We start from the raw sequence: 10,423 nt of genomic DNA, 5'->3' as shown, positions 1-10,423 counted from the left end.
GGTGCACAGGCTTGGTTGCTCTGCGGCATGTGGGATCTTCCCGGGCCAGGGCTCGAACCCGTGTCCCCTGCATTGGCAGGCAGATTCCACTGCGCCACCAGGAAGTCCTGATCTGTGTTTTAATAGAAGGGTTTACATTTAGTGTGATTGCTGGTAAAGAATTTACTTCTGTTATTTAGCTTTTTTTTTTTTTTTTTTTTTTTTGTCATATGCGGGCCTCTCACTGTTGTGGCCTCTCCCGTTGCGGAGCACAGGCTCCAGACACACAGGCTCCATGGCCATGGCTCACGGGCCTAGCCGCTCCGCGGCATGTGGGATCTTCCCGGACCGGGGCACGAACCCACGTCCCCTGCATCGGCAGGTGGATTCTCAACCACTGCGCCACCAGGGAAGCCCCTAGCTATTTGTTTTATGTGTGTCATATAGTTTTTGTTCCTTGATTCTTCCAGAGTCAGACTGGAACTTACACCATCAGCTCTCCTGGGTCTGGACTCCTCAGCCTCCATAACTGCACGAGCCAATTCCATATAATAAATCTCTTTATATATATATCTCTATCCTACTGGTTCAGTTTCTCTGGAGAACCCTGCCTAACACCTCATTTTAACCCTTTTGAAGTGCACAATTCATTAGCATGAAATATATTCACAATCTTTTGCAACCATCACCACTATCCATTTTGAAACTTCTTTTTTATCACCCCAAACAGAAATTCTGTCCTCATTAAACAATAACTCCCTATGCCCCTTCCCAGTATCCCCTGGTAACCTTTATTTTACTTTTTACCTCTATGAATTTGTCTATTCTAGGTACTTCCTATAAATGGAATCATAACAAATATTTGTCCTTTTGTGTCTCACTTCATTAGCCTAATGTTTTCAAGGTTCATTCATGTTGTAGCATGTATCAGAATTTCCTTCCTTTTTAAGGCTGAATAATATTCCATTGTATGTATATACAACATTTTGTTTATTCATTCATCTGTTGATGGATATTTGAGTTGTTTTCACCTTTTGGTTTGTGACTAGTGCTGCTGTGAACATGGGTATACAAGTAAGCCATGCCTTTTTAACTTCATTCTTCACCAAAAGAACTGTGTGGTGGGCATCTAGTTTTTGTTTTTGTTTTTGTTTTTTATCCAGCACCCTTCCTTCCTTCTGGTCACAGCCCCTCTTTCACTAGGAATAGAAGAGATTCATGGCGACTAGATGACTCCTTATCCCCAATTGTGGCCATTTGGTACCATGCTGGACAAACCAGGGGCAGAGCTGAGGAAAGTGAGGTGGAGATGCTCTTTGCAGCCTCATTTCCAGCTATTTGGAAATACAACTCTCAGAGAATAAAGCAGACATGAGTAAAAGCATAAGTAAAGTTGGAGAAAGGGGAATTTCCTGGTGGTCCAGTGGTTAGGGCTCCACACTATCACTGCTAAGGGCACGGGTTCAATCCCTGGTCAGGGAACTAAGATCCCGCAGGCCACGTGGCGTGGCCAAAAAGAAAAAATATGTTGGGGAGAGAATGTCCTGATTCCAGATGCTTCTATGGCCCAGGTGTACTCCTTTTCTCCTTGTGATTACTTAAGATATCCCAGCATCCTTCTAACCACTCCCCGCTTTTGTCTAAGCTAGTACCTTTGGAGTTTATGTCCCTTGCAACCAAAGGGACAAAAACTGACTACTATGTTCTCTCCACATCTGAATTCCTCCTGTTAGGAGGGAGTGAAGCAGTTTATCTGAGGTCAGATTCTCCCGGAAGCTTAACCTGGGCCAAGGATTAAAGTACAAGTGATGGGGGCTTCCCTGATGGCGCAGTGGTTGAGAATCTGCTTGCCAATGCAGGGAACATGGGTTCGATCCCTGGTCCGGGACGATCCCACATGCAGCGGAGCAACTAGGCCCGTGCGCCACAACTACTGAGCCTGTGCTCTAGAGCCCGCGAGCCACAGCTACTGACCCCACGTGCCACAAGTACTGAAGCCCACGTGCCTAGAGCCCGTGCTGCACAACAAGAGAAGCCACCGCAATGAGAAGCCTGCGCACCGCAACAAAGAGTAGCCCCTGCTCGATGCAACTAAAGAAAGTCCGCGTGCAGCAATGAAGACCCAACGCAGCCGACATAAATAAATAAATAAAGTACAAGTGAGGTATTAAGGAAGTGTTCCCAGGAAAAACCAGTAAGGGAGTGAGGTAGGCAGGTTAGCAAGTGTGTTAGCAGGTCTGGGATATAAATAACACCTTAGCGTTTGTCCTACTTCAGGCCAAGGAGCTGGGCTTTTGTACTTCACACCAGTCTTTGGCTATAAGCCCCCTTGGGGGAGGGAGGGCATGGTGACATGCAAGTTCCCATGGGGAAAGTGGCTCCAGCATTGAGGGCAAGCATCTGAAGGTTGCAGGTGGAAGCTATTGACAGGAATCCTACAGCGTTCCGGCTCACAGCACTGGTGGAAGGGATGTGAGGCTCTGAGAGCTGGACAGTAGTGTTCAATACAATATCCAGGGAAGGCTGGGTCCTCCCCTTCTTCTCCTGTCCTACCTGCCCTCCCCACCCCCACATTAGTGGCAGCAGGCCACTGACACTCACCCAGTGATCCCACCATCAAAGCCAAAGTGTGTCACTGCATTTGCATGCTAAGAAGTTGTCAGCTTTTTTTTTTTCTTCCTGTTTTCCACAATGCCTCCTGGCCGCATGGCGCAGCTTGCAGGATCTTAGTTTCCCCCACCAGGGATTGAACACTCGCCCCTTGGCAGTGAAAGCGCCGAGTCATAACCACTGTACCGCCAGGGAATTCCCCACAATGTCTTCTAAAGTTCTGCATGAAGAAGCATTCTGTTTACCAAATGTTTACTGGATGGAGAAAAAGAAAGAGGTTCCTAGAGACCTTTTCTCCACAACAGAGGCCTCGAATGCCAGGAATGGTCAGCCAGGCAACATAACAGTAATTGTTAACAGTGAATTCTGGCTTTATTGAGCACTTACCTTGTGCCAAGCAGCATTCTAAATGCTTTCTATTCATCATCTCATTTAATCCAACAATTATACAAGGGACAAGGGAAATACCTTTTTTTTTTTTTTTAATTGCAGGGTCAAGCAAAGAGAAGAGGCAGCTTGTGCTTAAAAAACCCAAACTTGGAAATACCATTATTAGCTCCATTTTGCAGATAAGGAATCTAAGCTGAGAGATGGTGGAGCTGGGGTGTGAATCCAGGCTGTCTTGACTCCAGAATGTGAGCTCTTAACCTCACTCTCTAAAAGGTATACTTCCACAACATTGTAAATCAACTATACTTCAATAAAAAGTAAAATAAAATTTAAAAAAAATAAAAGGTATACTTCACAGTGAAGGGGTTTAATTTCTTATGTGTTAAATAACAACAAAGGTCCATGCAATCAAATATTTCATAATACAAGAAGAAACATGAGAAACAGTTTTATTGGAAATATTCTAATACGTTTTCCAAACAAATAATCAAAAAATAAATAACGACATAAAAGATATGAACATATAAATTTTTGACCCTGAAAACAGTGTACCTTCGTTTCAAGTTTCATGGACAGTGATAAAATTCAATAAATATTAAGCTACAGAGAATATTCTGATAAATTTTGAAAAGTGGGAATTCTAAAGTCAGTCTCGGATCAAAACGCAGTAGAACTAACAATAACATAAAACACACCACTCAGAAATTGAAAAACATAAATAACATCTCAAATTACCCTTAGGACAAGAATAAATCAAGGATAAAAAGCAACCTATTTAGAAAATAATAATTTTTAAAAAAGGATACAGTCAAAGCTATCTGCAGAGGCATAATTAATAGCATTAAATGCTTTTAGTGTCAAAAAGAGAAAAATAAAACAAATGAATTAAGCATGCAAGTTGAGATTTTGGAAAAGAGTATAAAACACTCCCCCACCCCCAAAATGGGAAAGGAAATATTTGAAATAGAAAACAGAAAAAAGGAATGCCCAGAAGCCTAAGAGTAGGAGAGATGTACCTTCCGACCTGTGGGCAGAGAAGTGTGTTGCTGTGCTCCACGTAAACTTGGTCCTCTGACGTGTGTCCTCAGACCTGCCCCGCTTCTCGCTGTCCCACTCTGCCTGATATACTCATCTGCTCCCAAGGCCTCAGCTCCCTTCAGCCCCTTTCTCTGTGTCAGCACCGCTTCTGGTATGCGCTGTGCCTCTACAGCAGCATCTACCCGTGCCCTACAATAAATTCTCTCCACTTGTGACTCCCTTTCTAGCAGACGTGAGGTCTTCAGAACAGGAGCCATGTCCTCCTCATCGTCGTCGTAGCCTCAGGGCCTGGGATGTGGTGGGTCTTGCTGAATGGAAGAATGAGCGGGTGGGCTCAAGCACTGATTCCTGAGTTGCATTTGGTCCCAAGTTGCTTCTGTCCCCACTGCTCAGCCCCAAGCCCCAAGCCAATGTCACGAGGCCTTGTAGGAATTATTCCAACAGTCAGAGAACTAACAATGGAGGATCTGCCTAACAGGATATTTATGCAACCGATAACGACTGTGTTGACAATGTCAATAAAACATGAGGACGCAGGACTTTGATTTTTTTTATTTTCTCTTTTCCACTGAATAATCCTCTATCCTCAAGGCCTGATTCAAATGCCACCTTCTCAGGGCACTTTTCCTGATTTCTCCAACTAGAAACAATCTTGCCTTTCCTGGGCTTCCAGAGCATCTGCCCCTCCCTCTGTCCTCTTAAAATGTCTGCTTTTGGTTGTTTGTGTCTCCATCCAAACAGGTGCCCACACCCTTTGAGCAGAACTGCAGGTCCCCTGCACAGCACCACCCCTGCTAAGGAGAGGATGCACTGAGATGTCCTTCCAGACACGACCCACCTCTCCCTGCATGTGTGGGTGTGGGGAGGGGACGACATACAGGTTTAAATGGGCAGTTGCCCGGGGGACAGAGGCCACGCTAAACTCAAAGCAGGCCGGGGCAGAGGATCACGGTCCCTAAACACACTCTCACAAACCTCAGAGACCATCCCCTGCACACCTACACTTTGCCTGGCTCAAAAGGTTCAAACCCCCCGCCCCCCAAAAACAAGCCTCCAGCCAAAATGAGGCAAGGAGATGGGGGTTTGCTGTCACATTACCTGGGGCGGATAAGAGCAGCTGGGGCAGATGTTTGGATCATCTTTTTTTGTGCCCAGATGGACAAGGAGAGGGCATTCAGGTGCAGGTGGCCATCTGAGCAAGCTCCAGTGGCAAAAGAGAAACTGATTTACTTTAGAAAGAACCGTAGCATTAGCTACTGTCATGACCTTCCAAATCATCCCCGCTTGGCTCTCAGAACGATCTTTCTAAAATTCAAATCATTCCCTGTCACTCACTTCCCTACTCAGAACCCTTCAATGCTTTCCCGGAGCCTTCAGGATTTGGCCTGACATTCCAGGCTCCACGGGACCTGACCCCACAGACCCGTCCATTGCTGTCTCCTGCCGTGTACCTCCAGACCCCTAAACAGTGAACTCCCTCAGGATTCCCCTGCCTGATCCCTCCCTCTCCTCTACACTTCCCCCTCACAGCATTTCATCCAGGACCGTGGATTCAGAAATCATCCGTGGCAGTCCTAAGTTTTCTTCTGGTTTGGACTTCTCTCGTCAGCTCCAGAACAATATATCCAGTTGTCTACTTGACTCCCTCGCTCAGATGTCAAAGACATCTCAAACTCAGCTGTCAAAAATACCCATCCCACCCGACCCCCCCTGCTCTGCTTGTCTTTCCCACGTCAGTAAACGACTCCACCATCCCTGCAGCCGCTTCGGTCGCTCCTGACTTCTCCCTCTCTGACCTCTCACACATTCACCCCCAGCCTGCACCCGCTAAGTCCTGCCGATTCCACCGCCAAAGTTCCTCCAACGTCCATCCATTCTCTCCAGCCAATACGTCACTGCCCCAGTCTAAGCCACGTTTCCCTCCTGAGCTACACAAGAGCTTCCCATCAGGTCTCCCTACGTCTGTGCCCCTACGACACACTGTCACACAATGAAAGGTGGTCATATGTGCAAACAGAATCATGCTACCCCACTGAAGTGGGGATAGAAACCAGGCTTCTAGTTTAAGGGGCTCCCACTGCCCAAATCTGGAGCAATTTGAGCACCAAAATAAGTAAGGTTAATAACTATAAAACTATTGGAAAATAATATAAATCTCCAAGTCCCTACTAATAATAAATATTAAATAAGTAGGCAGAAGAATGTCAAGTGGAGGGAGTCCTGGAGTTGAAGTCATCATTTTGTAACCATCGTAATAAAGACTGATCTGATTCAGGCAAGAATCATGAAGAGATAGTCTATCTCATCTATTTAATAATCTATGGAATAGGGTAGCTGCATGGTTGTAATGCATCTCCCTGACGGCTTATCAGTTATGAGGGAAACATTTTAACTAGAGATAGGAGAAATCAGACAAAATCACTAAGGAGGAGTAGACAGACATTGTGTGCCTCTTGCTGTCACACTGAGAAGGATACGACAACATTTATGCAGTCTTCCGGCCGGGAATTCTTAACTCATATATGATAATGAAGAAACAGTAGACAAAGCTCAAATGAGGAACATTCTATTAAAGGGGAAGATGGCATTTTTCTACCGTGTCAATGTCATAAAAGACAAAGGCTAACTATTCCAGATTAAAGGAGACTAAAGAGAAATGACAATTTAATGCAATACATCGTTTCTAGCCTGGATTCTGTACTAGAGGGGAAAATACCACATCAAGGATATTATTGAGACAATTGACAAAGTGAATGGTAAATTAGGTACCATATTGCATCAATGTTAAATTTAGTGAAGTGGATAACTGTACTGCACTGGGGCAGGAAATTCTAAGTATTTAAGGGTAAGAGAACAAGATGTATGCAACTTATTCTCAAATAGTTCAGAATAAAAGTCACATGTATATACTACATATAGAGGGAGAACAAGTAATTTTTAACAGATGAGTTTGGAGTAGAGGACATACGGATGCCCTTCATACTTTTCTGTAACTTCAAAATTATTTCCAACTAAAAAGTTAAACCAAAAAATCCAGGCTCCTTACCATGGCCCACAAGGCACCTGCCACCGTCCCCAGCCAACCAGGCCAGTCTCGTCTTGCCCACATGCCCCAGCATACTCAGAGCCATAGACACGAGCTGCCTTTCAGTTTTCCCAACACACCGCGTTCTTGTCCACCTCTGGGTCTTTGTGCGTGTACCTACAGTTGCTTCTATGTGGAATTCTCTTCCCTCAACTCAGTTCTCAGGAATATAGTAATTGTCACTTTCTCCAAATGGCCTTTGACCCCCTCCCCCCACCCAGTATAGATTTACCACGTTCTTTCATAGCACCCTGAACGTTTCCTTCATGATACTCGTCACAGTTTGTAAGAGTTGGTATTTGGGGAGGATTGCTTGAGGTCCGTCTTCTCTAGTGGCCTGAAAGCTCCCTGAAGCCAAGGGTCCTGTCTGCTTCATTCGTGATTGTGTCCTCCACCCCTGCTATTAGACCAGGCCCACTGCCGGGCACTTAGCAGACAGTTGATTAAACGATGCATTCTACCCTCCAAGTTCACCGCCAAACCCATGGCAGCTCTCAAAGCACACACCCCACAGTCCCTCTCCAGCCCCAAGAACTGACTCAAGAGGCTTTATCTAGGAAGACTTCTAGGGTTCCTCACCACTACACCAGTGTTTGAAACTAGGAGGCCATGGTAAGGAGGAAGGGGAACTCAGGAGGCGAGGCATGTTAAGGGGGAGAGGATGAATTCGGTTGGGAGGCTGGAACGTCAGAGGGGATGTCAAGGAGGCAGTTGGCTGGACTGAGCTGGTTCTCAGAGGGGCAGTCTGGATTAGAAGGAGAGACAGGGAATTCCCTGGCCGTCCAGTGGTTAGGACTCTGTGCTTTCACTGCCGAGGGCCCAGGTTCGATCCCTGGTCGGGGAACTAAGATCCCACAAATCGCATGACGCAGCCAAAGAATTTTTTAAAATAAATAAATAAATAAAAAATAGGAGAGATGACTGGCAGCTGAAGCTGTGGACATAAAGATCTCTCACAGTCCTGTACAAAAGAAAAGAGTCCAAGGATGGGGCCCAGAAAACCTGGACTTAAGGGCTAAGCAGAGAAAAACATCCCTGGAAGCAAAGAAACAGTGTCCAGAAAAGTAGGCATAGTATGGGGAGAGAGAGTTGTTACAGAAGGCAAGAGAGGAGGCCACTTGAGGCACTAAATCCTATACGTCTGTGTTTCCTTCTTCCTTGTTCCAGCTCAGCATCTGGCACCCGGTGAGTTGAGGAAGCCTGGCGGAGGCTAAGGGTTTGGACTTGGTCTGAATCTTGACTCCACAACATATAGGCTATGTGACTTTGGGCGATGGACTTAACTTTCCCAGACTCCAAGCCCTCAGCTGCAGAACGGGAGTAATGCTAGTATTTGCTTTATGGGGCTGCTGTCAGGATTATGCAAGATCATCTTTGGAGAGCCCTTTTTTTTTTTTTTTTTTTTTTTTTTTTTTTTGTGGTATGCGGCCCTCCCTCTGCTGTGGCCTCTCCCGTTGCGGAGGACAGGCTCCGGACGCGCAGGCTCAGCGGCCATGGCTCACGGGCCCAGCCACTCCGCGGCATGTGGGATCCTCCCAGACCGGGGCGCGAACCCGGTTCCCCTGCATCGTCAGGCGGACGCGCAACCGCTGCGCCACCAGGGAAGCCCTGGAGAGCCCTTTGATTCGTGTTTTGTGCACAGTCTAAGAATGAATGAGCATCATAAATGCACACATGGCAGGAGCAGGATGCACTGGTTCCGGCTAATAGAATTGTTTCCTAAGTTCAGCCAATAAGAGGGCTTTAGACAACAGTCACACGCCCCCTTCTCTTGATTTGATCCCTATTAAACAAACCTATGGTGGGCAGGCTCTGTTAAATATTGTCCTTTCTCCAAAGCTTCCTTCGGAAAACTGGCTTTCCCCCAAGTGTGCCTGCAGTCAGATGATGCTGGAGTTTGCCTACCTGATTGCAACTGAACCTTCTTTTCCAGGTAACCATGGTGACACTGCCTCCTCAACACAGCTACCTTCTGTGGGTACAGGTAGGTATTCTTGGGCTCCTTACTGGGAGAAACCACTGATGTCTGCCAGGAGCTTCTGGCCATCTCATCTCTGAAGGAAAGGGAAGTGTGTGGATGACCATTTCACAGCTTAGAAAGCACTTCCACAATATAACCTCCCTTCCATCCTCACAACTGCCCTGTGAGGTAGTAGATACAGCAGGTAATAACTATACTGGTCCACACGCATCAAGCATTCACAATGTACCATGCTCTGTGTTAAGTGTTTTCATAGGTGATCTCATTTGAACTCACCAAAATCCTATGAAATGGGTTCAATCAGTTTTTCCATTTTACAGAAGAGAAAAAAATGGGGCTCAGAGTGGTTAGACCTTGCCCCAGATCAAAGAGGTAGTAAGCAGTGGATTCAAACCTCAGACTGTCTGACTCCAAAGCCACACTTTTAACCCTTCTTCAGTACCGCCTCACAAAGCAAGCATGTTATTTCGCAGGTATCATTCTATCCATTAGATTGAAGCTCAGAGAGGTAAAATGACTTGCCCAAGGTCTCACAACCAGGAACTGGCAGAGCTGGAATCCATAATTGGATCTTCTGACTCTGAGGTTCCTGAAACCATGAAACTTCAGTGACTGGGCTTTATGTTATACAGGACAATTATTTCTGCAGCATATTTGCCTTGCCAACCCTACTCAGCTCAGAAGAGTATTTTGATGCAGGAAGTCCTTCCCGACCATTTTCAGGAAATTTGTGTTTTTGTTTTTGGCCGCACCCCGCAGCATGCAAAACTTCCCTGACCAGGGATCAAACCTGCATCCCTTGCAGTGGAATCGTGGAGTCTTAACCGTGGGACCACCAGGGAAGTCCTGAAATTTGTGTTTTTCTGAATCCCAAAAACAATCAGTCAAGAAATTGGGAAAACAGGAAAAACTATTATAATTCTCCCGTGAGAACGAATGCTTAACAATAAACATCGAGGAATTCCTGGTTTGAAGGAATCCACTGGTGTCAAGTAAAAAGCACGGCACGAGAAGGAAACGCTGACACAGAGTCCAAGGTTAAGGTAGACATTTCTGGAACTTGGGACCGAAGTACATAGGAGATAAGTGATCACAACTAATCAGTCTTTTTTTTGTAGCTGTTGCCATGTAAAAAACGTATTCGTGGGAATTCCCTGGCGGTCCAGTGATTAGGACCCCACGCTTTCACTGCTGAGGGCCTGGGTTCCATCCCTGGTCGGGGAACTAGGATCCCACAAGCCGCCACAAACAAACAAATAAAAAAACGTATTCGTGGCCCTACTTGTTGTTAACAGTGAGTCATTCTCACAGATTAAAAAAAATATATATATATATATATA

At 45.9% G+C, this 10,423-nt stretch overlaps 2 protein-coding genes across 2 annotated transcripts in view; one reads left to right on the top strand and one right to left on the bottom strand.

The window, feature by feature from the left end:
* The window catches only part of ZNF629 (zinc finger protein 629), a 61,789-nt gene that overhangs the window by 30,856 nt on the left and 20,510 nt on the right, over window positions 1-10,423 (bottom strand). The window lies entirely within an intron of this gene.
* The window catches only part of LOC102979674 (uncharacterized), a 37,291-nt gene that overhangs the window by 12,491 nt on the left and 14,377 nt on the right, over window positions 1-10,423 (top strand). The window contains exon 4 of the mRNA XM_055082186.1: window positions 9,036-9,086. Coding sequence (XP_054938161.1) covers window positions 9,036-9,086 — 51 coding nt within the window. The remainder of the gene's footprint in view (window positions 1-9,035; window positions 9,087-10,423) is intronic.

The sequence above is a fragment of the Physeter macrocephalus genome, unplaced genomic scaffold (genome assembly GCF_002837175.3).
Source record: "Physeter macrocephalus isolate SW-GA unplaced genomic scaffold, ASM283717v5 random_37, whole genome shotgun sequence".
In the NCBI taxonomy this organism is placed as follows: Eukaryota; Metazoa; Chordata; class Mammalia; order Artiodactyla; family Physeteridae; genus Physeter; species Physeter macrocephalus.
Note: the sequence above shows the minus strand (reverse complement) of the source record. Positions and strands in the feature narration are given on the sequence as shown.